This window comes from Panthera leo, chromosome A2, assembly GCF_018350215.1.
Source record: "Panthera leo isolate Ple1 chromosome A2, P.leo_Ple1_pat1.1, whole genome shotgun sequence".
Classification (NCBI taxonomy): domain Eukaryota; kingdom Metazoa; phylum Chordata; class Mammalia; order Carnivora; family Felidae; genus Panthera; species Panthera leo.
Window position 1 is genome coordinate 156,383,794 of NC_056680.1, and position 24,816 is coordinate 156,408,609.

The following is a 24,816-nucleotide window of genomic DNA, read 5'->3' on the forward strand; positions in this document are numbered from 1 at the left end:
TTAACCCATCTCTGTTCTATCATCTGCAAAATGGAGATAATAATTGTACCTACCTCACCGAGTAATCACGTAGACTGAGTTTTTGTAGATGCATGGGGCAGGCATAATACATAGCAGGAACTGTGTAGGTGATTGATAAATGACAGAATAAACACATCTACCATGGGCTTGGTATTGTGGTCGGGATAGGATCCAAGGATAGAAAACTATATCTCCTATTACCTTTCTCCTTTAATGCATAAAGTTTATTAGTGAGAAGAGATGAGATTAGAAGCTGAGAAAACAGTGGTCCCAAATCTGTTGTGAGACAGAATACTTTTGCAAGATGCAATTCACAACCCCTCCTGAAAAGTCATTACAGACCCTGATAAGCCTCTGAACAGTTTTCTAACTGACTTTCATGGTACTTCAAGAGCCTTTCTGGGAATGTGGGGTTATGACTCAGCTGACTGTCAGTTTGGGGACTTGCCTACATGTTTAATTCATTTGGTGATCTTTAACCAGACATTTTCATACTGTATCTGCTCTTTTTTTTCCTACAGAATGTTTTTACCAGCAGGAGGCATCACTGAGTTTGGTTTACTCAGCAACCTCTCTTTAAGCAGCTTGTTTGAAATAGAACCTCCAGGTGAGGTCGAAATCACTTTCCATCTCTTTCCTCCTATCTCCCGTCTCCCCTCTTCCCTCTCCTTCCTTTGGAACGGAGAAACCCAGAGAAAACTTGAGACAGCCTGTGGTTCTCATCTTAGCTTGCACCAGAATCACCTGGAGGGTTTGTTAAAACCCTGATTGCTGGGAGCCACTCCTGGAGTTTCTGATTCTGTGAACGTCAGTGAGGTCTGAGAATCTGCATTGCTACTAAGTTACCCGGTGGAGCAGACGGTGGCCATCCAGGAATCACCCATGAGATAAACAATCTCAATGGAAAGTTTTTTCAGCATGACCTTTAACCCAGGCACAACTTTTCTTTCCATCTCCAAACCCTAAAGCTCTCCCCACCCCTCCGGGAGAAGGAGTGGACTCAGACTGATAATCCCAACCCATGAAGTTGAAAGACAATCCCATTGGAGGGGAGGATGCTGAGTATATAATGTTAAAGGGATGTTGGGGAGGATAAAGAGGACTTTTCCTGGAGTATTTCAGTGGGAAATTCCCTGGGAGAATCAGATTCTCACCCTGAGAAGCCACTTCTGAATCTCCACCAACTGGTGCTTTTGTGCGGGTTGGATTGGATCCATTTAAACTGGAGAAAAGGATTGGTTGAGTGTTCTTCATGACTCTCAGGAAAAGGTCGAGGCGCTTGACGTTTTTGAGCTGCAGCACTTTTCTCCAGGGAAAGGAGTGAGGAGACTGAGAGATCTATGCGTGGCCCCAAGTTCCCACTGGTGTTCCCCAACACCCAGCCCCCCTGCCCCACCTCCCCACAGCCCTGCTCCATAGACGCAGGGGGAGGGAAAGGAGTGCAGTCTGCCTGTGATAAGCATCCCTTCTCCCCATTGCTTAATTCCTGTAGGTGGAATACATCCAAAACTATCCTCCCAAAGTTTCTCGTGGTTACAGGTTATTCGGGAAACAAATTTAATTTTACAAATACACACACCTCGTTCTCCAACACAATACCTGCAACATCTATTAACACGTTGGAGTTGTTTTTATCAGGGTTCCCAACCTCAGCTGGTGGTCATAAACCTCACATGGGGACCTTTTACAAACCACAAGGCCAGGACCCAGCCTTGGACCCACATCATCAGGATCTGGAGGTTGTGGTCTCAGAACTGCTGAGGTCTCCAGGTGATTCGAGTGGGCCTCTACGGGCGGAAAACAGCCCTGTTTCAATCAAAGAGCCAGCTACGTCTCTGTGAGGGCTGAGCTCCTTTGATTAGGGCAGCGAGTTTAGGGGCAGTTTAGCGTACTGGTTTAGGGGCAGGGAAGCTGCATGAGGGTGCTGCGTGCAGAGGGAGAGACAAGACTGGGGAGTGGGAGAGCTTTCGAGAAAAGGAGCCGCCATCACAGATCAGGAAACTTCCCTGAGAAACATCCAGTGTCCAAAGTCACCAGTGGCCTCAATCATGATCTCTTGAGTAGAGTAACGACCGAAAACCTCAGCTGTCCCACGTTGGCTGCATTTCCAGCCCAGCTCTGACTCTGCAGTGGGTGAGGGAGAGAATGAAGGTAAGTGCTTGAAACTCACCTCCAGTATCTTCCTTTTTTATAGGGCGGAACTTATGCTATTCAAGGGGCCACCCTAAGTATGGCTTTGTTGTAATTAGGAGACTGTCGTTGGGGGCTCAAAGTCATCAGCACTTGGAGGATGCCCTCCAGAGAAGACTGTGGGTATTTCACATAAGGATTTTGGTTTTTAACTTTACTAAGAGAGTGGTTGTTTGAATTTCTCGTGGAGGGGAACAGAATGCATTGATGGTAATGTTGATCACTTGTGCCTTTTACATGGTGACTAGAACAGAAATTTGAAGTATTTGGTTAAAATCTCTGCTTATTTGTGGACTTAAGAAAATGAAACTCAATGACCCACATAGTGAATAAACCTTATGGCTGTAGTAGTAAAAGAAGTGATTTCTTTTCTAAAGACTTTGTCCTATTTAGCTGCTTTTAAATTAGTGGACTCAAAGAGTGCCCTGAAAAATTTCTAGAAAATGGGCTCTTTAGCATGTAATGCTAAAGCATTTTTCTTAACCTGTAAAAGTTCTTCATTCAGAGAGTTGGCTTTGTATTTACAACTAATTAGATTGGGCAGACTTTTCCACTGGTCTCTGGTATTCAGAAATTGTGTGTTTTCCTCCAGTGCCTAAATACGAGTGTGTTTTTCTTTCCCATAAAGAACAGATGGATCATCAAGGCCAGAATTATTTTCAAAGTAACATCCCTGTGCTTAGTCATGACTCGCTTATAAGCCACTTGGTCCCTTTATCTTAATGAGGTGCTCTCAGAACCTTCTTTAAATTCCTGTTCTTTCTTCACTCCTGTTTTCAAAACTCTGTAAATGGTATCCCGGGTTGTCTTCTATCAAATCCATTTTCTTATTCTAGACACTCAAAATTCATCTTTTGGAAGCACAAGTTTCATTTCTCATGATTTCTTTCACCACAGTGGTCTTCTCGCTGTTTAAATGGCAAGACCATCGGCTGCTCATCCTCACCAGAGAACTTCATTCATGTCATTTTCCATACTGGAGTAGCCCCTCTACCAGTGATGTACTGCTGGCCATGGCAGCCAGCAACCCCATGAGGATAGTTATGACCACCAGAACAGCCCCTTATTGACCCACTTGTTTCAGGAAGTTGCTGGCCATAGAAAATATCACCCCCTCTAACTGTGAACAGTCTTTCCACCTTTGAGGGGCCCTATACTGCTTGCTTACCCTGTTATGGCCAACCAAGGACTGTGTAATATCACAGAAGACAAATTAGACAACTCGACTTCCAAGAAGGACCACTTGTGGTGGTGGTGCAGAATATCATGATAGTTAAGGGAAAGGAGTGTTTCAAAGAGGGAGCAATGGACTGTGTTAAATGCTGCTGGCAGGTCAAGTCAGATAAGGATAGAGAACCAGTCGTTGGGTTTAGCAAAGTCAAGATAATTGGTGAGAAAAACGGTCTCACATTTGACTATAGATATGTTTAAAGGAACAGGAGCAAAGGCATTTGAGACAAATGGCGGGAGAACAGTTCTTGAGTAGGCGGGAGGGCTGGATTCCTGGCCTAAGTGGCGGACTGTCCTTCATGACGGACAACCCAGTAACTTTGCAGTAACAGCCGAGGAGCTGGGAATAAGTGCAGGTCCAGGAACTCCGTCAATGTGTTAGTTAGGGTTGTGCAAGTTCTTGTTTGATTCTTCTGTGTCCTCAGTCACTGTCAGTCAGTAGCTGGGACTGTGGGTGGGAGGACTCATGGGAGGCTTAAAGAGAGAAAATATGAGGGAAAAATCACCTGGCAAGGAGAGGAGATTAGGGAAACAGGAAACAGGATGAGCTGTGGTAGCATCCAGGACAAATTGATGTGATTGCTCATGAATTTAAGGGGATCTGAGTTGTTATGGCTATGTGTTTCCCTTAGTTGTGTGGGTGCTAGTGAAGCCATTTATCATCTTAATTTACATCTAAATGCTTAGGGCACAATAGCCCCTCTAATGTAGGATGTATAGTTGGGGGAGAAATGTTGTAGAAATAGGACAAAATGGGGTGCCTGGGTGGCTCAGTTGGTTAGGTGTCTGACTCTTGATTTCAGCTCAGGTCATGATCTCACGGTTCATGGGATGGAACCCTGCATTGGGCTCTGCACTGTCCGCATGGAGCCTGCTTAGGATTCTCTCTCTCCCTCTTCGCCCTGCCCCCATTCATGTTCTCTCTTTCACTCTTTAAATAAATAAATAAACTTAAAAAAAAAGAGAGAGAAGAAATGGGACCAAGTTTGGGCAGTAGCTTGAAATCAAAAAAGACAGGAAAGCACCGAAGGACTGGGATTCAATCTCCCTGAGTTTCTCCATAAAAATTAATATTTGCAATAGATATTCCTGGTAATTATCTCACATTAACACTTTTTAGCAGGCAAAGATTGTTCATTCCCTAAAGAAAATAGAGTCCTTTGAGGCTGCCTTAATAAGCACCATGGGATTTACATTCATCATGAACTTTCCAAAAGTAGAACATGGAGACAGGAAATTTCAAGATCAAGTACACAATACATTCATATCCTTGGGGATTGTACTAGGTGACATAATAAAGTATGACTTACCTATTAAATTTTTATGCCAAGATTCTCTTTAGCACAGATACCCATCCTTCTTCCTGGGTCCTTCTCTGCATAAGTGGATGCATGCAGGTGTACATACACACACACACACACACACACACACACACACACACACACGAGGAGAATAAAGCTGGAGAGCCAAGAGGTGAGGGGCAGGTTTTTACTCTACCTGTAGGGAAGGCCTAGAATGTTGGGAAGATGCTTTGTAATTTGTTCTCTGGATTCCATAGATACATCTCTGGGGAACAGGTTGGTTCTAAGTGATCAGAGTATAAAGCCCTCACATCTAGAAGCCTCCTGAGCACCCTGAATCCTGTCCAGTGATCAGGGAAGAAAGAGGATCTGGAACTCCTCATTTCCCCAAAACTGCTTCAAGGAGTGGGTGACACAGCTCCAACCTTCTCCCATCTCTGTGTGTGTTCCTGTACGTGAAAGCCCCACTTGAGAAAATGCAGGAAATAGTACTTCTGTTTGTCTAAGTCATCATTTATCCATTGGTTAATAGTTTAGAGAAGAGCAGAGCAGCCAACTGGCAGGAATTGATAAAACCTAATAGGTTTGGGAAGGATAAAAGGCCACTTTTGTGCAGATGCATTTTTCCTCACTATTTTGGGAGACTCCAAGCAGTATCCATTTGCTACCCATGATGATAGGTGTCTGACATCTCTTCATTCCCCTCTGGCCATTTGTAGGAGGGGCTGGTGGCACCAGCTGTTCGTGGCTCAAGGTATCAACTGAAAAGGACATAAGACCATCTAATCCTCTTGTCTCACATCACAAATGATGGTGAACTCAGAGGTGTTATGTCATTTGTCTTTGAACTATATTTCATTTCCTCCTCTGCTGAGAACCATGTGTTCCTACTCTATCCTAGGAATATCTCCAGCCAGAGAAGTGAGGAACATTAGGGTCCTTTTCTTTGCTGCCCAGGAGGGAGATGTTAATAAGTAGCAGGAAGAAATCCCATAGCTATTAGATAAAGATTCCATAATTATTTCTTCTAGCAGCACTGAAGCTGGTGCAGGGGATAGAATAGCTTCTTTTTTGATTTGATGGTCCTCATCCTAGGGAAACCCTTTGTCAGATCCTAGATAATGTGACTACCGTCATCACTTACTACACGTGGGGGGAAAGTTCTAGCTGGGGAAAATATGATAAAAAGTCCTTACTACAGGAACAATTTCTCTATTTCACATGTGTTTGTACTTGGCAACGTCTTCAGGGAATATTTTTGTTTTTTATGCTTTTTGCATTTATTTTAAGGCACTTTTTTAAAAAAATAGTATAACAAATGAAAATGCATTTTGAAAAATTTTACAGAACTCAAAAGAAAATCAAGAGAGTCCTGTCAGAGCTTGGAATGTGATGAGGCACAGAATTTCTAACACCTTCCTCTAAACTGAAATAATTTATTTTTATCTGTATCTTCAACATTCTTATACATGAGATTCAAGTCACTACTTATTAGGCTCAAAGGGTTTTCATATCGATGTTAACCCTACTTTTTCTATGTAGAAGGAGAGAATTGATGATCTGCTAACAGGAAATTACTAGAATGCCGTTCTAGGTAGCACGTACCTGAGCTTATAAGCCATCAGAGTCCACCAAAGTGGTGTGAGAATTAGAACCGAAGGGTTTCACTTCTACGACAAGTCAGGGAATGATTACTTCTCTGTAGACACGAGGGAGGGTGGGACAAGTTGTAGGAATATTAAAGACAAAGCCCTCCAATGATGGTTTTATAGTATCATAATTGATGCTATTTATTTTTTTCCCAAATAAAAATTCCAAACATATATTAAAATTATGTAGAAATTCAAATACGTTAATTGAATCTCCTGTAAAGTAAAATCTTATATAATATACACTGTGATAAATGTATTCTTTTAATCTATGATGACAGCATGCCTGAAATGCAGAATAAATTTTGGAGAGATTGAATTTTTTTGAGAGCTGGATTTAGAAGCTAATACCAGATAATTGGGAGCATTGGAGAGAGACAGTGAAGATGGATGGCCATCTCAGAGTCTAAGTCTGCTCTGAAAGCCAAAGAATCAGGCAAATGGTGTCAGGGTACTATTAGTAAGAGGAAAAAAGCTGTAATTTTGACTTATGTATAAATTTAGGAATTTGTGTAGAAAAGATTCCACATTAAACTAAGTAGCTAAGGCCCCAAGCAGTCCCAACTCAGGATACAAGGGCAGACCAGAACTAGCAATTAAAGCAGCAGGCTACCATAGAGGCTTTTAATGGTTGGGTTGAGATTAATCATGTTTAAAGGTTTAATGACATTAATTTTAACATTATTACCTAAACTTTGGATGTTAAAGATATGCACTGAAATTAGATGAAAGCCTTAGAATCATTTTTACTGGTGAGCTGACTCAATATTGCTTGAGGGACTCATGAGCTATCATTAAATAGAAAAACCTCTGACCTCTCCTCCCTGGTATACAACACAGAAGGTTGTCACTATAAGAAGTTAATTGTAAATCAGCGCCTGTAATAGATTGTATTTGCCATTTGATATTTTATTCAGGGCGCTTATCTGAAATCAGTGTATTTGTGTTACCTCAGTGGCAATGCTACAAAAATTAGACTTTTCTGCAGTTTCAGGTTTTGAAGGGTGACTGTCTTCCTTCCTTCTTGTCCCCTGAAAATGAACTGCATGAACATTATATATAATCTATACACCATCCTAAATGTGCCTTCCTAATTGTTGACAATCTGTTGAACACTTTTCACATGGCAAATGAACTGGAAACTTTAATTCTTTTATGTAGATTTGCCACATCATTCTCAATATATACTGAAGACATAGAAATATTTTTCTCATTTATGGTGAATTACAGGAGCTAAAATTAGATAGTATCCACCCCCCAAATTAAATGTAATATCAACATTTATTTTTTTATTTTTATTTTTTATTTATTTATTTTTTTGCCAACAGAGTTTTATAAAATTCTTTAGGTGTGAGATACATAATGGGGGTTAGTAGGTTGGGTATAAGTAAAACCAACTCTTTTTTTGCTTTTTCTTTTTTTTTTTAAATATGAAATTTATTGTCAAATTGGTTTCCGTGTAACACCCAGTGCTCATCCCAACAGGTGCCCTCCTCAATGCCCATCACCCACTTTCCCCTCCCTCCCACCCCCCATCAACCCTCAGTTTATTCTCAGTTTTAAGAGTCTCTTGTGGTAAAACCAACTTTTGAAATTAAAATTTTAAACTGTATTTTTACTTAACTATGGTTAAATATCTGTGCTACTATATTTATTTTTAAAAATCATTAAATATATAGGTTTTTTTTCAGAATTATCTCCTTCAATTTAGAACCAGAAAATCATACCTATTCCCCTGCCTGATGTCCAATCATATTTTAGATTTCAAAGGTGATGTGATACACTATAATTTTTAAAATCCTCATTTATATGATTTTATTCACATAATAAAGACAAACTGAATAATGTTAATTGATATTCATAGGCTCTGAAATCAGAGAAACCCTTTATGGAACTCAATATTGATCACATGATTTTTTTAAATTTTAACATATATTTTTTTAATTTACATCCAAGTTAGTTAGCATATAGTGCAACAATGATTTCAGGAGTAGATTCCTTAATGCCCTTTAGCCCATCTCCTTTTATCCCATCTCCCCTCCCACACCCCCTCCAGTAACCCTCTGTTTGTTCTCCATATTTGAGTCTCTCATGTTTTGTCCCCCTCCCTTTTTTTATATTATTTTTGTTTCCCTTCCCTTATGTTCATCTGTTTTGTATCTTAAAGTCCTCATATGAGTGAAGTCCTATATTTGTCTTTCTCTGACTAATTTCACTTAGCTTAATACTCTCTAGTTCCACCACATAGTTGCAAATGGCAAGATTTCGTTCTTTTTGATTGCTGAGTAATACTCCATTGTATGTCTATACCACATCTTCTTTATCCATTCATCCAAAGCCTAGCAAAGTAGGCTCTTTCCCTACTTTGGTCATTGTTGATAGTGCTTCTGTAAGCATTGGGGTGAGTGTTGATCACACAATTTTTGCATGGATTTTGTAGCTGGTGCTGGGGGTACCCTGTCTGTAACACGTTTCTATTCTACTTCAGAGCACACAAGCCTGGCCTCACAGGCCAGCATGTGAATTTCTTTGCCTGATCACTTTCCCTGGCCCCAAGAGGCACTTCCTAGCTCATTGGGCAGGGAGAGGGAGCCTAATGCTTGGTCCATCCACCCTAAGGCCGTCAACCAGTAGCTGATTCTACTTAGTCGATCAGCTCAGCTTCAAGGAAACTTCACTTTCCTTGACCTCCAGATAGCTTAACACTGAGAAGCATATGCTACACTGGCTCCAAGATTTTTCCATTAGCTTCAAACTCCAATTACTACAATTTTAGTTGGCTTGATCACCTACCCTTCATAGGCAGGCTTTACTTGGTTCTCCCCCTTTCTTCCACCTCTACTTGTAGAGGATTATCTTCTAAAAACCACTTCTGGAGGAAGTGGCTTCTGGAGGAACTCAAACTAAGATACATGTATTTTAAGTAGAATCAATATTTAGATTTATTTAATTCATAATGGGAAAATATGTTCACAGATGATAGGTAATTTTGAACATGGATAGAAACTTGACATGGTGATTTTTATGTTTATGAATATAAAAGCTATATGTAGGATTCTGGGGATTCTAGCACTAAAATATTTGGTTGTCAGAATATATTGCATTACTATTTAAAAGATTCTCACTTATACCATTTCATATAATAACTAAAAAATGTTAAACTGATGTTCACAGATTTTTAAATCTGTATTGAGCACAAAATTTGGGGAATGTGCTTATGACTCTCATTTTTTTTTTATTTTTAGAAACTGATTTTATAAAGAGACATAGCCCAGATTATTTTTGTCAAATAAGCATCCCCAAAACTTTATTTTTCGAGGAATAGGTAAATTACATAATACATTTTTTAATGTTTATTTATTTATTTTGAGAAAGAGCACACATGTGTGCATGATAGTGGGGGAGGGGCGGAGAGAGGGAGAGAAAGAATCTTAAGCAGGCTCCATGCCCAGCACAGAGCATAACATGGGGCTCAAGACGGGGTTCAGTCTCCTGAACTGTGAAATCATGACCCGAGCTGAAATCAAGAGACACCTAACCAACCAAGTTGGACACTTAACTAACTGAGACACCCAGGTTTCCCTAAATCATACGTTTAAAAAACTAATTATAGACATTCCTACAATAACTACTTGTGTGGTTACATGGATTGTATTGTCAAGCAAAAAGATAAGCCCTTGTTTCAATCTTCTCTAACAAGCTAAGATAGAATTTTTTTCCCTTGGAAGCTAGAAAAAAAATTATAATCATCTTATGAATATTCATATATAAATTTATGTAGAGCAAAAACAAGTTGTAATAAACTTAAAGGATTGATATTATGCAAAGCATCTTTCCTGATTGCAATAGAATAAAACTAGAAATGAATAATAATAGGAAAAACAAAATCATAAATAAGTGTAAATTAGAGACCACACTCTAACAACAAATTGGCTCAAAGAAGAAAACACAACAGAAGTTAAAATATACCTTGAAACTACTGAAAACGAAAACAGAGTATATCAAAATTTATGGGCTACATAGAGAGTGGTAAAAAAGAAAAAAATATCTCTAATATAACCTAATATTATCTCTTGAGGAACTAGAGAAGAAAGAGCAAACTAAAGCCAAAGCCAGAAGAAAGAATAAAAAGGATAAAGGAAGAAAAAAGAATAAAAAGATAAAGGAAGCAGAAAATAGGGGAAAAATAGAGAAAATGAATGAAATTAGAAGTTAGTTCTTTGAAAGGATCAACAAAATTGATAAAACTTTGGATAGGTTAATGAAAAAAATTGAAAGTATTAAAATCATAAATGAGTGTGGGGAGGGGTGCCTGGGTGGCTCAGTCAGTTAAGCATCCGACTTCAGCTCAGGTCATGATCCTGTGGTCTGCAAGTTTGAGCCCCGCATTGGGCTCTGTGCTGACAGCTCAGAGCCTGGAGCCTTCTTCAGATTCTGTGTCTCCCTCTCTCTCTGTCCCTCCCCTGCTCATGCTCTGTTTCTCTGTCTCTCTGTCTCTCTCAAAAATAAACATAAAAATAAAAGAAATGAATAAGGGGAAATTACTGATTTTATAGAAATAAAAAGGAATATAAGAGAGGATCATGAAAATTGTACAATCTGATGAAATAGAAAAATTCCTAAAAACATACAACCCATGAAGATTTGAAGAAATAGGAAATCTGAGTAAATCCATAACTAGTAAGGAGATTGAATCACTATTTAAAAACCTCCCAATGAAAGTCCAGACCAGATAATTTCATTGGTAGATTTTACCACTGTTTAAGCAAACAAAAAATAACCATCTTTCATAAGCTCTTCCAAATATTGAAGAGGAGGGAGCACTTCTAACTTATTCCATGAGGCCACTATTACCCTGTTACAAAAGTCAGACAAAGACAGTAAAAAAAAAAAAAAAAAAGAAACTTGCATCTCTATATAAATAGGAAAAATTATCAATAATCGTAATCAGGAACATCATACAGTATGTTTGGGGGTGAGGGGGTATTCCTGGTAAGCAGCCTTATTCCCAATACAAAAATCAATCAATGCAGTACACCATATTTGTAGAACAAAGGGAAAAAAAAACCACCTGATTATCTAAGTGATGGAGAAAACTCATTTGACAAGGTTCAATATCCTTTAATGATGAGAAAAAGAGAAAACAACTCCACAATCTAGGAATAGGAAGGAAACCATGACAGAAGCCATGATGAAGCCTCTTCTACTATTGGGTCCATTCTCCATCAGTGGAGTTGGATTTCATGTGAAGATTGCAAACCAAAGCAACCTCCATCTATGAAGTCCGTGAGACGTGTGCAGAGAATCCTGTACCAGCACTTCCAACTCAGGGAAACTGTGAGATAGAGTTGTTTTAAGCTGCTACACTTGTGGTAATTTGTTAGGGCAGCAATAAAAAAACTCACATGCTTTGGAATCTAACAGAAGTCATTTGAGTGCAGCTCTGGGCCTGGGCTGATAGTCTACAGTTCTTTAGTGCGACGGTCCTTTTAATTGTCTGCTTGCAAGATACCTTTACAATTGTAAATATTCTTGAGGACCCAAAGAGATTTTACTTATACGGGTATTTGTTGGCATTTGTCATAATAGGAATTAAAACAATTTGAAAGCATTTAAGTCACTTAAAAGATAATTTCATCATATGATAATTTATATTTAAAACAGACCAAGAGTGAAAAGATGACATTGTTTTACTTATTTTTTTCTTTTTTGTAAAATTCTTTAATGTTTGTCAAGGACAGCTAGATTTTTGTATTTGCTTCTATAGCCAATCTTAAAGTAGAAAATGTCATGTAGCCTTTGAAAAACTGCATTCCACCCTCGTGAGTGAATGAGAGTAGAAAAAGAATAATATCTTAAATTATTATAAAAATTATTTTGATCTCATGGACAATTTCACAGGGTCTCGGGGTCCCTGGACTAACAATTAGGGAACTGCTGACTTAGTTTATTTAAACTTCAGTCGCCTTGGCTGTAAAATGATTAGATTAAATATATATATGCCACGTAAAGCATTTGGCACATTGTCAGAAACAGAATAAGCGCTCAATAATTAATTCCTTCTCAGGTTTGCCCTGACAAATTCATGGAAACTACCTCTCAACAATCAAAATCCCGGCTGCCTATGGGCCTTCATGGGGTCTGAAGAGAAGCCTGAGTTTATAAACCTATAGTCCTTTTGGAGGCTTAAATATTGTAATTTGTGATATCTCCCTCAGGTTTTTTCTTTACTTGTGAGATATTCAAAGTCTGTGAGCATAAAGAGTGTGATGCTAGGAGGCGCCCTGCCTCTTTCTAGAAATTTCCTCCAAGGTCAACTAGATAAAATCTTTGTTCTCCTCCAGAGACAGAAGTTTCGGGGAATTTTCCCCCCTTCTCTTTAGGGAGAACTAGAGACATATGATGTCTCATGGTCCTTCTGGGAATTTGAGTTCTTTGCCGATTTAAATAAAACCTTTATTCCTAGAGGTTTAATTAGAACTTCATATTCTATTGCAAAGCCATCAGCAATTGTAATGAAGGTCTCGTGAGTCTGAGATTTCTCCTCTGCAGCTTTCTACAGCATCTTATGTAACTTACCTCTGAAGGGTCTTCTTTTGGTGAAAGTAGATTCCTGGGGAATATCCAGTGCTTATATCTGCGTACGTGGAGAGATTTATTGGCACTGTGGGATGGTTTTTAGGACGGTAGTTGAAGTAGGACAAGGTGGAAGCCTGGCTATGTGGAAAGGAATGATATTCCTCAGTGAAATATCCTGAGTCCCTCCTAACTCAAAGTTACCTGGCAGACAGGTGCACTAGATGACCAGTTTCCACCCCCACCCAGCTCCAGGAACTTCTGCCCGCTGAGTTGTGACAGGGGCCGTGTAGTCCCTCAGTAGCTTCCTCCTCACTTCCCAGTGTGGTTGAATGGTGGGCTCCACATTAGGCTAACTCTATTGTTTAAGAAGAGATCTGGAAGTAGGAGAGGCTGCACGTGCAGGGATCTCCCCTGGATAAGGCTTTGATGGAGCCAAAAGAATAAAAGGACCTTCTACTAACTGATACCGGAGAAGATATTGACAGAGTAGCTTTGTTGCTGGCAAGCAAAATTCTACTAAAGTTGCAGAAAGTCTTCTCACCAAAACAGTGTAAGACGTAAGCTTGCCGCATAGTTATTTCTTATTGTAATATTCTCAAGCTATCACTCAATGTTAATAATTATTAGGCTCAGAAATTACTATGCTGGATACAAGTATTTATCCTACCACAAAATGGGATAGAATAAGTGTCAATACCTTCAGCTAAACTTGGAGAAGTAGCGTAAAGTTCCCTAACTCAGTTGCAGGATTGCCCAGGCAGAGGGAGAATTGCTCATACCACCAGGACCTTCCTTTTCTGAGCTGCTGTTAACTTATTCTCTATTGGGAAGGGGAGATTGCATTTAGGCTATCTTGAAATCTTCTCTATTTCACTGCTGCATTACTTAAAAGATTTACTATGTCTTCACTATTTTTAAAAGTATCTTCATACTTGAGGCCTCCTGTAGGCTGATGTTTTTTCAAAGGCTCAAAATACTGTCACATGTGTCTTTGTGTTTCTTTCTTAGGTTATTTTATTTTCTGTAAATCTTTCAATAAAGCTATTTGCCTGAAACTTGGTTCTAAGCATCACTTCAAAGCAGGTGCAAGACATTAACTCACTTTGGCATTGCCACAGTTTCTGCAGATACACTATTGTCTACACCTTCAAAGCTTATTCAGATGTACCCTATAGAAACACTGCATTAAAATTACATGGATCGTTCATGGCATTTTTTGTAAGAGCAGTTTTCAAATGATTAAATTCTAATTTTGAACTTTCTAGTAAAGCAGAATTCATGTATTGCTCAGTAGATAGAAGATAGAGAGTAGATAGAGATAGACAAATTAGTAAAGCATGGATTCATAAAACTAGAAGAATTTTGAGAGTTTGGATACTGTAATTTTTGGTATCTTTTTGAGGTCTATGATCTTCGAGATATTTACAAATCTATGTAGAACAGTGTAATGTCAATATGTGACCTGATGTGTGTGCATGTATATGAATTCTTTCTTCCATTTAACAAATATTTGAATGTCTGTTTCAAGAATTATACCAGCTATTATAAAAGGCATTCCCCAGAGATATATAATAGTAATTATATATAGAATAATGTCCAGAATATTTTTGTTACTAATTCTATAAGCATAAAAGAAAGTCAAGAAATAGGAATTAAAACTCTATCCATCATCTCTCAAGAGATTTATCTCCTATTATCTGGAAGTATGTTTTATAGAAAATACACTGTGGTCATGTATGGTAAAAGTCTTATCACAGTTACACAACATCAAAGATGTGTGGTGTTGATTACATTAAATATTTTTTTCTTTTTCTTTTTTTTTCTCATTTTTAAGTACATATTTTATTCATTTATTTATTTTTAATATGAAATTTATTGTCAAACTGGTTTCCAGACAACACCCAGTGCTCATCCCAACAGGTACCCTCAATACCCATCACCCACCCTCCCCTCCCTCCCACCCCCCATCAGCCCTCAGTTTATTCTCAGTTTTTAAGAGTCTCTTATGTTTTGGCTCCCTCCCTCTCTAACTTTTTTTTCCTTCCCCTCCCCCATGGTCTTCTGTTAAGTTTCTCAGGATCCACATAAGAGTGAAAACATATGGTTTCTGTCTTTCTCTGTATGACTTATTTCACTTAGCATCACACTCTCCAGTTCCATCCACGTTGCTACAAAAGGCCATATTTCATTCTTTCTCATTGCCACGTAGTACTCCATTGTGTATATAAACCACAATTTCTTTATCCATTCATCAGTTGATGGACATTTAGGCTCTTTCCATAATTTGGCTATTGTTGAGAGTGCTGCTATAAACATTGGGGTACAAGTGCCCCTATGCATCAGTACTCCTGTATCCTGTGGGGAAATTCCTAGCAGTGCTATTGCTGCGTCATAGGGTAGATCTATTTTTAAATTTTTGAGGAAACTCCACACTGTTTTTCAGAGTGGCTGCACCAGTTTACATTCCCACCAACAGTGCAAGAGGGTTCCTGTTTCCCCACATCCTCTCCAGCATCTATAGTTTCCTGATTTGTTCATTTTAGCCACGCTGACTGGTGGGAGATGATATCTCAGTGTGGTTTTGATTTGTATTTCCCTGATGAGGAGTGACGTTGAGCATCTTTTCATGTGCCTATTGGCCATCTGGATGTCTTCTTTAGAGAAGTGTCTATTCATGTTTTCTGCCCATTTCTACACTGGATTATTTGTTTTTCGGGTGTGGAATTTGGTGACCTCTTTATAGATTTTGGATACTAGCCCTTTGTCCAATATGTCATATGCACATATCTTTTCCCATCCCACTGGTTGCCTTTTAGTTTTGTTGATTATTTCCTTTGCAACGCAGAAGCTTTTTATCTTCATAAGGTCCCAATAGTTCATTTTTGCTTTTAATTCCCTTGCCTTTGGGGTTGTGTCAAGTAAGAAATTGCTACGGCTGAGGTCAGAGAGGTCTTTTCCTGCTTTCTCCTCTAGGGGTTTGATGGTTTCCTGTCTCACATTCAGGTCCTTCATACATTTTGAGTTTATTTTTGTGAATGGTGTGAGAAAGTGGTCTAGTTTCATCCTTCTGCATGTTGCTGTCCAGTTCTCCCAGCACCGTTTGCTAAAGAGACTTTTTTCCACTGGTATTCTTTCCTGCTTTGTCAAAGATTAGTTGGCCATACTTTTGTGGATCTAACTCTGGTGTTTCTATTCTATTCCATTGGTCTATGTGTCTGTTTTTTTTTTTTGTTGTTGTTGTGTTTTTGTTTTTTTGTTTTTTTGCCAATACCATGGTGTCTTGATGGTTACAGCTTTGTAGTAGAGGCTAAATCTAGGATTGTGATGCCTCCCACTTTGGTCTTCTTCAAAATTACTTTGGCTATTTGGGTTCTTTTGTGGTTCCATAAATATTTTAGAATTGCTTGTTCTAGCTTCGAGAAGAATGTTGGTGCAATTTTGATTGGGATTGCACTGAATGTGTAGATAGCTTTGGGTAGTATTGACATTTTAACTATTTATTCTTCCAATCCATGAGCATGGAATGTTTTCCCATTTCTTTGTATCTTCTTCAATTTCCTTCATAAGCTTTGTATAGTTCTCAGCATACAGATCTTTTACATCTTTGGTTAGGTTTGTTCCTAGGTATTTTATGCTTCTTGGTGCAATTGTGAATGGGATCAGTTTCCTTATTTCTCTTTCTTTTGCTTCATTATTGGTGTATAAAAATGCAACTGATTTCTGTACATTGATTTTGTATCCTGCGACTTTGCTGAATTCATGTATCAGTTCTAGCAGACTTTTGGTGGAGTCTATCAGGTTTTCCATGTATAATATCATGTCATCTGCAAAAAGTGAAAGCTTGACTTCATCTTTGCCAATTTTGATGCCTTTGATTTCCTTTTGTTGTCTGATTGCTGATGCTAGCATTACAACACTATGTTAAACAACAGTGGTCAGAGTGGATATCCCTGTCGTGTTCCTGATCTCAGGGAGAAAGCTCTCAGTTTTTCCCCATTGAGGATGATATTAGCTGTGGGATCTTCATAAATGGCTTTTATGATGTTTAAGTATGTTCCTTCTCCCCCAACTTTCTCGAGGGTTTTTATTAAGAACGGATGGTGAATTTTGTCAAATGTTTTTTCTGCATCAATTAACAGGATCATATGGTTCTTATCTTTTCTTTCAATAATGTGATGTATCACATTGATTGATTTGCGGATGTTGAACCAGCCGTGCATCGATTGACAGGATCATATGGTTCTTATCTTTTCTTTTATTAATGTGATGTATCATATTGACTGATTTGCAAATGTTGAACCAGCCCTGCAGCCCAGGAATGAATCCCACTTGATCATGGTGAATAATTCTTTTTATATGCTGTTTAATTCGATTTGCTAGTATCTTGTTGAGAATTTTTGCATCCGTATTCATCAGGGATATTGGCCTGTAGTTCTCTTTTTTTGCTGGGTCTCTGTCTGGTTTAGGAATCAAAGTAATTCTGGCTCCATAGAATGAGTCTGGAAGTTTTTCTTCCCTTTCTAATTTTTGGAACAGCTTGAGAAGAATAGGTATTATCTCTGCTTTAAATGTCTGGTAGAATTCCCCTGGGAAGCCTGGGACTCTTATTTGTTGGGAGATTTTTGATAACTGATTCAATTTCTTCACTGGTTATGGGTCTGTTCAAGTTTTCTATTTCTTCCTGTTTGAATTTTGGAAGTGTGTGGGTGCTTAGGAATTTGTCCATTTCTTCCAGGTTGTCCAGTTTGTTGGCATATAATTTTTCACAGTATTCCCTGATAATTGCTTGTATTTCTGAGAGATTGGTTGTAATAATTCCATTTTCATTCATGATTTTACCTATTTGGGTCATCTCCCTTTTCTTTTTGAGAAGCCTGGCTAGAAGTTTATCAATTTTGCTTATTTTTTCAAAAAACCAACTCTTGGTTTCATTGATCTGCTCTACAGTTTTTTTAGATTCTATATTGTTTATTTCTGCTCTGATCTTTGTTATTTCTCTTCTTCTGCTGATTTAGGCTGTCTTTGCTGCTCTGCTTCTATTTCCTTTAGGTGTGCTGTTAGATTTTGTATTTGGGATTTTTCTTGTTTCTTGAGATAGGCCTGGATTGCGATGTATTTTCCTCTCAGGACTGCCTTCACTGCATCCCAAAGTGTTTGGATTGCTGTATTTTCATTTTCATTTGTTTCTATATATTTTTTAATTTCTTCTCTAATTGCCTTGTTGACCCATTCATTCTTTACTAGGGTGTTCTTTAACCTCCATGCTTTTGGAGGTTTTCCAGACTTTTTCCTGTGGTTGATTTCAAGCTTCATAGCATTGTGGTCTGAAAGTGTGCATGGTATGATCTCAATTATTTTATACTTATGAAGGGCTGTTTTGTGACCCAGTATGTGATCTATCTTGGACAATGTTCCATGTGGACTTGGGAAGAAAGCATATTCTGTTGCTTTGGGATGCAGAGTTCTAAACATGTCTGTCAAGTCCATCTGATCCAATGTATCATTCAGGGCCCTTGTTTCTTTATAGACATCTAGACCATCTAGATGGTCTATCCATTGTTGTAAATGGAGTATTAAAATCCCCTGCAATTACCACATTCTTATCAATAAGGTTCCTTATGTTTGTGATTAATTGTTTTATATATTTGGGGGCTCCTGTATTCAGCACATAGACATTTATAATTATTAGCTCTTCCTGATGGACAGACCCTGTAATTATTATATAATACCCTTCTTCATCTCTTGTTACAGCCTTTACTTTAAAGTCTAGCTTGTCTGATGTAAGTATGGCTACTCCAGCTTTCTTTTGACTTCCAGTAGCATGATAGGTAGTTTTCCATCCCCTCACTTTCAATCTGAAGGTGTCCTCAGGTCTAAAATGAGTCTCTTGTAGACAGCACATAGATGGGTCTTGTTTTTTTTTATCCATTCTGATACCCTATGTCTTTTGGTTGGTGCATTTAGTCCATTTACATTCAGTGTTATTATTGAAAGATATGTGTTTAGAGTCATTGTGATGTCTGTAGGTTTCATGCTTGTAGTGATGTCTCTGGTACTTTGTTTCACAGGATCCCCCTTAGGATCTCTTGTAGGGCTGGTTTAGTGGTGATGAATTCCTTCAGTTTTTGTTTGTTTGGGAAGACCTTTATCTCTCCTTCTATTCTGAATGACAGCCTTGCTGGATAAAGGATTCTCGGCTGCATATTTTTTCTGTTTATCACATTGAAGATTTCCTGCCATTCCTTTCCGGCCTGCCAAGTTTCAGTGGATAGGTCTGCCATTAGTCTTATGGGTCTCTCTTTATATGTTAGAGCATGTTTATCCCTAGCTGCTTTCAGAATTTTCTCTTTATCCTTGTATTTTTCCAGTTTCACTATGATATGTCATGCAGAAGATCGATTCAAGTTATGTCTCAAGGGAGTTCTCTGTGCCTCTTGGATTTCAATGCCTTTTTCCTTCCCCAGATCAGGGAAGTTCTCAGCTATGATTTCTTCAAGTACACCTTCAGCCCCTTTCTCTCTCTCTTCTTCCTCTGGAATCCCTATTCTATGGATATTATGGCGTTTCCTTGCATCACTTAGTTCTCTAAGTCTCCCCTCATACTCCTGGATTTTTTTCATCTCTCTTTTTCTCAGCTTCCTCTTTTTCCATAATTTTATCTTCTAATTCACCTATTCTCTCCTCTGCCTCTTCAATCCGAGCTGTGGTCACCTCCATTTTATGTTGTACCTCATTTATAGCATTTTTTAGCTCCTCCTGACTGTTTCTTAGTCCCTTGATCTCTGTAGCAGTAGATTGTCTGCTGTCCTCTATACTTTTTTCAAGCCCAGTGATTAATTTTATGACTATTATTTTAAACTCATGTTCCATTACATTGCTTAAATCATTTTTGGTCAATTTGTTGTTGTTACTTCCTGGGGTTTCTTTTGAGGAGAATTCTTCCGTTTCGTCATTTTGGATAGTCCCTGGAGTGGCATGGAACTGCAGGGCTTTTCCCTTGTGCTGTGTGGAGTAACTCGTGTTGGTGGTCAGGGCCGCAGTCAGACCGAATGTCTGCCCCAAGCCCACCACTGGGGCCACAGTCAGACTGGTGTGTACCTTATCTTCCCCTCTCCCAGGGGCAGGAATCACTGTGGAGTGGTGTGGCCCCATCTGGGCTACTTGCACCCTGCCAGGCTTGTGGTGCTGCTTCTATGGGATCTGGCATATTAGCTGGGGTGGATCTGCAAGGTGCAAGGGGGCAGGAGGGGCAGACTCAGCTCTCTTTGCCTTCAGTGGTCTGGCTTTGGGAGGGACTCTGTGGCACCGGGAGGGAGGCAGACCCGTCAGAGGGATGGATCCACAGAAGCACAGTGTTGGGTGTTTGCGCGGTGCAAGCAAGTTCAGTGACGGGAACTGGTTCCCTTTGGGATTTCGGCGGGGGATGGGTGAGGGAGATGGTGCTTCCCAGTGCCTTTGTTCCCCACCGAGCTGAGCTCTGTCTTCCAGGGCTCAACATCTCTCTCTCCCGGTGTCCTCTCATCCTCCTGCTGTCCGAGCAGAGCTGTTGACTTATAACATTGCAGATGTTAAGTCCCACTGGATGTCAGAACACCCTCCGTCTGGCCCCTCCACTTTTGCAAGCCAGACTTGGGGGCTCTGCCTTGCCAGGTGGGCTGGCTGCCCCTCCACCGCCCTGGCTCCCTCCCAGCAGTCCGTGTAGCACGCACCGCCTCTCCGCCCTTCCTACCCTCTTCTGTGGGCCTCTTGTCTACACTTGACTCTGGAGAGTCCATTCTGCTAGTCTTCTGGAAGTTTTCTGAGTTATTTAGGCAGATGTGGGTGGAATCTAAGCGATCAGCAGGATGAGGTGAGCCCAGCGTCCTCCTACACTGCCATCTTCCAAACGACCCTCACATTAAATATTTTTTAACTTGAATGACTGTAAAGGTAAAGACATTTCTGTGTAATGGATGGTATTGGCCTCAAATAATAACTCATTCCATGTTGTCATTCATCTAGGAATCAGGAGTACCTGTTGGGCCACAAACTGGAATTAAGAAAAACCAATAGATGGAAACAAAGAAATGTGTGTCTTTTGGTGTTTAAATGTAAAAAGATGTCTAGGATGGAAATGCTGAATAGTTGGTGTTAGGATAACTACTTCCACATGGAATTATTTCGGCAGTAAGAGACAGGTGTCCGTTGTAATCAGCTCCCTGAAATTGGAGGATAGACAGCCCTCAGCTGTAATCAACTAAGAAAGACAGATTTAACCCAATACACCAGAGGTTACATACATTGTCATCAGATTATACTTAACCTTCATAAAATCTCACTTTCCAGTAACTAGTCTTACTCCGTCTTGGTATTTAATATGAAGGTGACCTAAGAATGAACTAGAGGAAGTACATTTTACACCAGGTTGGACTAAATTGTATAAAAACTTGAGAGTCAGCATAATAGAAGCTGAAAAGCTGAAGTGGGGGCCCTTTCATAGGAAAGGTGAGTTTGAGATTAGTCATGATTATTCAGTTAGAGATTCTTTCCCCCCAAGTGATTTCTTCTGGTGATAATATGTCTGGATTTCTTCTGCTTGTTTGCTTTTTAGACAGAAAGATGATGACAGAGATAGATTTGACTGAGAACTTTTGTGTCTATGAATCTATTATGGGAAAATCACAAAAGGTACAAAAAAATTTATGTATAAAATGGAGTCAGCATGGGCCATAATTTCTATTGCATGCAATATAGTTAGAAGGTAATATATTAAGTCAGTTAAAAGATAAAATAGTATGCAGCTGGCAATGTATGCTGCAGAAAAGTATTTTGTCATGGGGAACTTACATGAACTGATTCTAAAAGAAATAACACTGTTTAATTTTTAATTATATATGAAATTCTATGTACAGTAAGTAATGAAACACTATATGCAAATTATTAACAATGATCACTTTTGGCCATGTTTCCCAGTATTATCTCTTTAGTCTTTCATTAAATTTCATGTTTTCCTAAGACACTTTGAAAAACTTGAGGTCAAAATTTCATATGAGGTGTGTCTTCATTCACAGATTGCATCAGGCTGTTGAAACTAATCTGTGAATCTGAAATTCCCAAGAATCTATGATTGTCTAAATATAAAGAAAAACAAAAAACGTTAAATAAGACTAGAAGTATCCTTTTGCCCAAAATAAACCACTGTATCATATCAAGATCATTTTCTTTAATCTTAATGTTAATTTAGTAAAATAGATTTGGCTCTCCAAAGGAAGTCTGTAAAGATGTATTAGGATTAAACAAGTAAGTTTAAGAATTTATCATCCCCTTAACAGTTTGCGTGTCAAATTATATGCTCTACTAATTAAACGAGGATATTAGAAATTTGGCAATAATCATGATAAAAATATTGTTAAAGATCCAATAAAATCAGATTTTTTTGGAAAATAAGATTCTTCACTAAAAGGAACTGGATCTTTTTAGTGAAATAACTTATTTCAAGCTGAAGTGGGAAATAAACAACTTGAGGCTAGAACAATTTAGGAAGCCAGAAGTAAGAAAGTGCTTTAAATTGTGGAGTAATAATTTTATGCTGGAGATAACGTTAAGACTCCACCTTAACCAAGATCCACATTGTACCACCAGTATTGGGACAAATTAACATTTCCTGTATATTAATGGAAGCCATTAAGAAGGACACTTTTTATATCCTATTAGAAATTTATATTTTGAACTAAAAAGGGGCAATAAATGGAAAACCCAAGCTGAGAGACATAAACAACTGGTGTGTATGCTTCAAAAATATCAATTTCAAGGGAAGGACTGAGTGATTATTTCATATTAGAGGAGATGCAATGTGCAAGATTGCATCTTGGACCAGAGGGGCAGAAAATGCTGTATCTAGAATAGAGAATCATGCTAATGTTACATCTCCTGATTTTGGTTACTTATCCTGAATATGAATATCCTTGTCTTAGAAAAAAATGAAGGGACAAATTGGCATTACGCCTACATTTTACTCTTACGTGGCCAAGGGGGAAAAATGTGTACATAGGAAAAAAAAAAAAAGAATTGATGAAGCAAACTTTAAAACAATTGGGTAAACTATATATAATCATATTGTTTTAATTTTTGGATACTTATCTGAATAAAAATTTTAAACTAAAACATTGGACAAGAAAAAGTCAAGTAGGGACAGGCATGAAAGCTTCCTCTGAGTTCATAACTTTCCTTTCCTCTGAGTAAATAACTTCAATTTTCATTCATATCCAGCTCTGACCTTTCTATCACACTTCAGTCCTTGATAAACGTTCATCAAGGAATGGGGGGGCAACCAATCGTGGACCAGAAATCATCCTGGTGGGATTCCAGCTCAGTAAAGACACTGAAGTGCTCCTCTCCTGTGTCTTCTCCCTGTTATATATCTTCAACCGGCTGGCAAATGGCGTGATCTTGGGACTCATTTGGCTAGACCTCAGACTGCATTCCCCCATGTATTTCTTCCTTTCTCATCTGGCTATCATTGACATATGCTATGCTTCCAGCAGTTCGCCCAATATGCTGGAAAAGCTAGTGAAGCACAAAAAAACTATCTCCTTTGTCTCGTGCGCTACGCAGATAGTTTTGTTTGTGACTTGTGCTGGTGAAGAGTGCCCGATTTTGGTAGTGATGGCCTATGACGGGTTCGCGGCAATCTGCCATCCGCCCCAGTACACTGTCATCATGAACTGGACAGTGTGCATGCTCCTGGTCATCGCTATCTGGGCATGTGGATTTTCCCTAGCCCTAGTACATGTAATTCTCTCTCTCAGGTTGACTTTCTCTGGGCCCCAGGAGGTGAACCACTTCTTCTGGGAAATCCTCTCTGTCCTCAAAGTGGCCTGTGGTGATACTTGGATCAATGAAGTTTTTGTCTTTGCTGGTGCTGTGTTTATCTTAGTTGGGCCCCTCTCCCCGGTGTTGATCTGCTACGTGCACATCCTCTGGGCCATCCTGAAGATCCAGACAAAGGAGGGGCGCAGAAAAGCCTTTTCCACCTGTTCCTCCCACTTCTGTGTGGTTGGATTCTACTTTGGCATAGCCATGATGGTTGACTTGGTCCCAGACAATAGTCAACGTGAGGAGCAGCAGAAAATCCTTACCCTGTTTCACCACTCTTCAACCCATTGCTGAACCCTCTCATCTACAGTCTAAGGAATGCTCAGATGAAGGCTGCTTTTAACAGAGCATTGCAGAAAAAGAGGGCAATATGAAGAATGGTAGAATTTTTGAGCAGGGAATTTGTCTTCTCAAGAGATATGATTGCTGGTGTATTAAAACTCAAGAAATTTCCCCAAGAAGATTCATGATTTGATGGTGAGAATTATCAAAAGAGTTAAATTAGCCAGGTAGCAGAATAGAAATCCCTGCGTTTCCTCCATTCCTCTGAGGAGACAATAATACATAGATCAAATAGCCATTATGAGAAACCAGTAGAGAGGCTGCAGCACCTGGAGAAGCACAAAGTCAAGAAGAGTTACAGAAAAGTGATCAGGCAGAGTTATGATATTTTTCCTGTCCTAGTCACTCCCCATCCCTGGCCCCGTGTGGCATGATCAGAGGATTCCTTCCTAACTCCACTTTCTCTTTGGATGAAAGGAGAGGAGTGGACCATGGGTATTACATTCTGGCTTTCAGAGATGGCCGAGGAATGTTTTCCATCTGGTGTGATTTAGAGCCCTGCTGGGAATGGCAGTCTGGGGGCCGTCTTGGGGCCCCTGAGAAACAAACAAACACTAACTTACAGAGCTGTAGGGAGATTGTAGCATCTCAGACAAACACCAGGGGGAGCAAGTGTTTACAGGCTCCAGAGAAGAAGCAGGCAAACCTCT

General features: G+C 39.3%; 1 protein-coding gene across 1 annotated transcript; it reads left to right on the forward strand.

Moving 5' to 3' along the window:
- The first annotated feature begins 1,694 nt into the window (after positions 1–1,694).
- On the forward strand, positions 1,695–24,198 carry LOC122213232 (olfactory receptor 2A2-like). Its single transcript, XM_042927360.1, is given in 5 exon segments — positions 1,695–1,858; positions 3,417–3,601; positions 23,244–23,518; positions 23,564–24,095; positions 24,098–24,198. Coding segments are annotated over 5 exon segments (1,257 nt in total).
- The last annotated feature ends 618 nt before the right edge of the window (positions 24,199–24,816 follow it).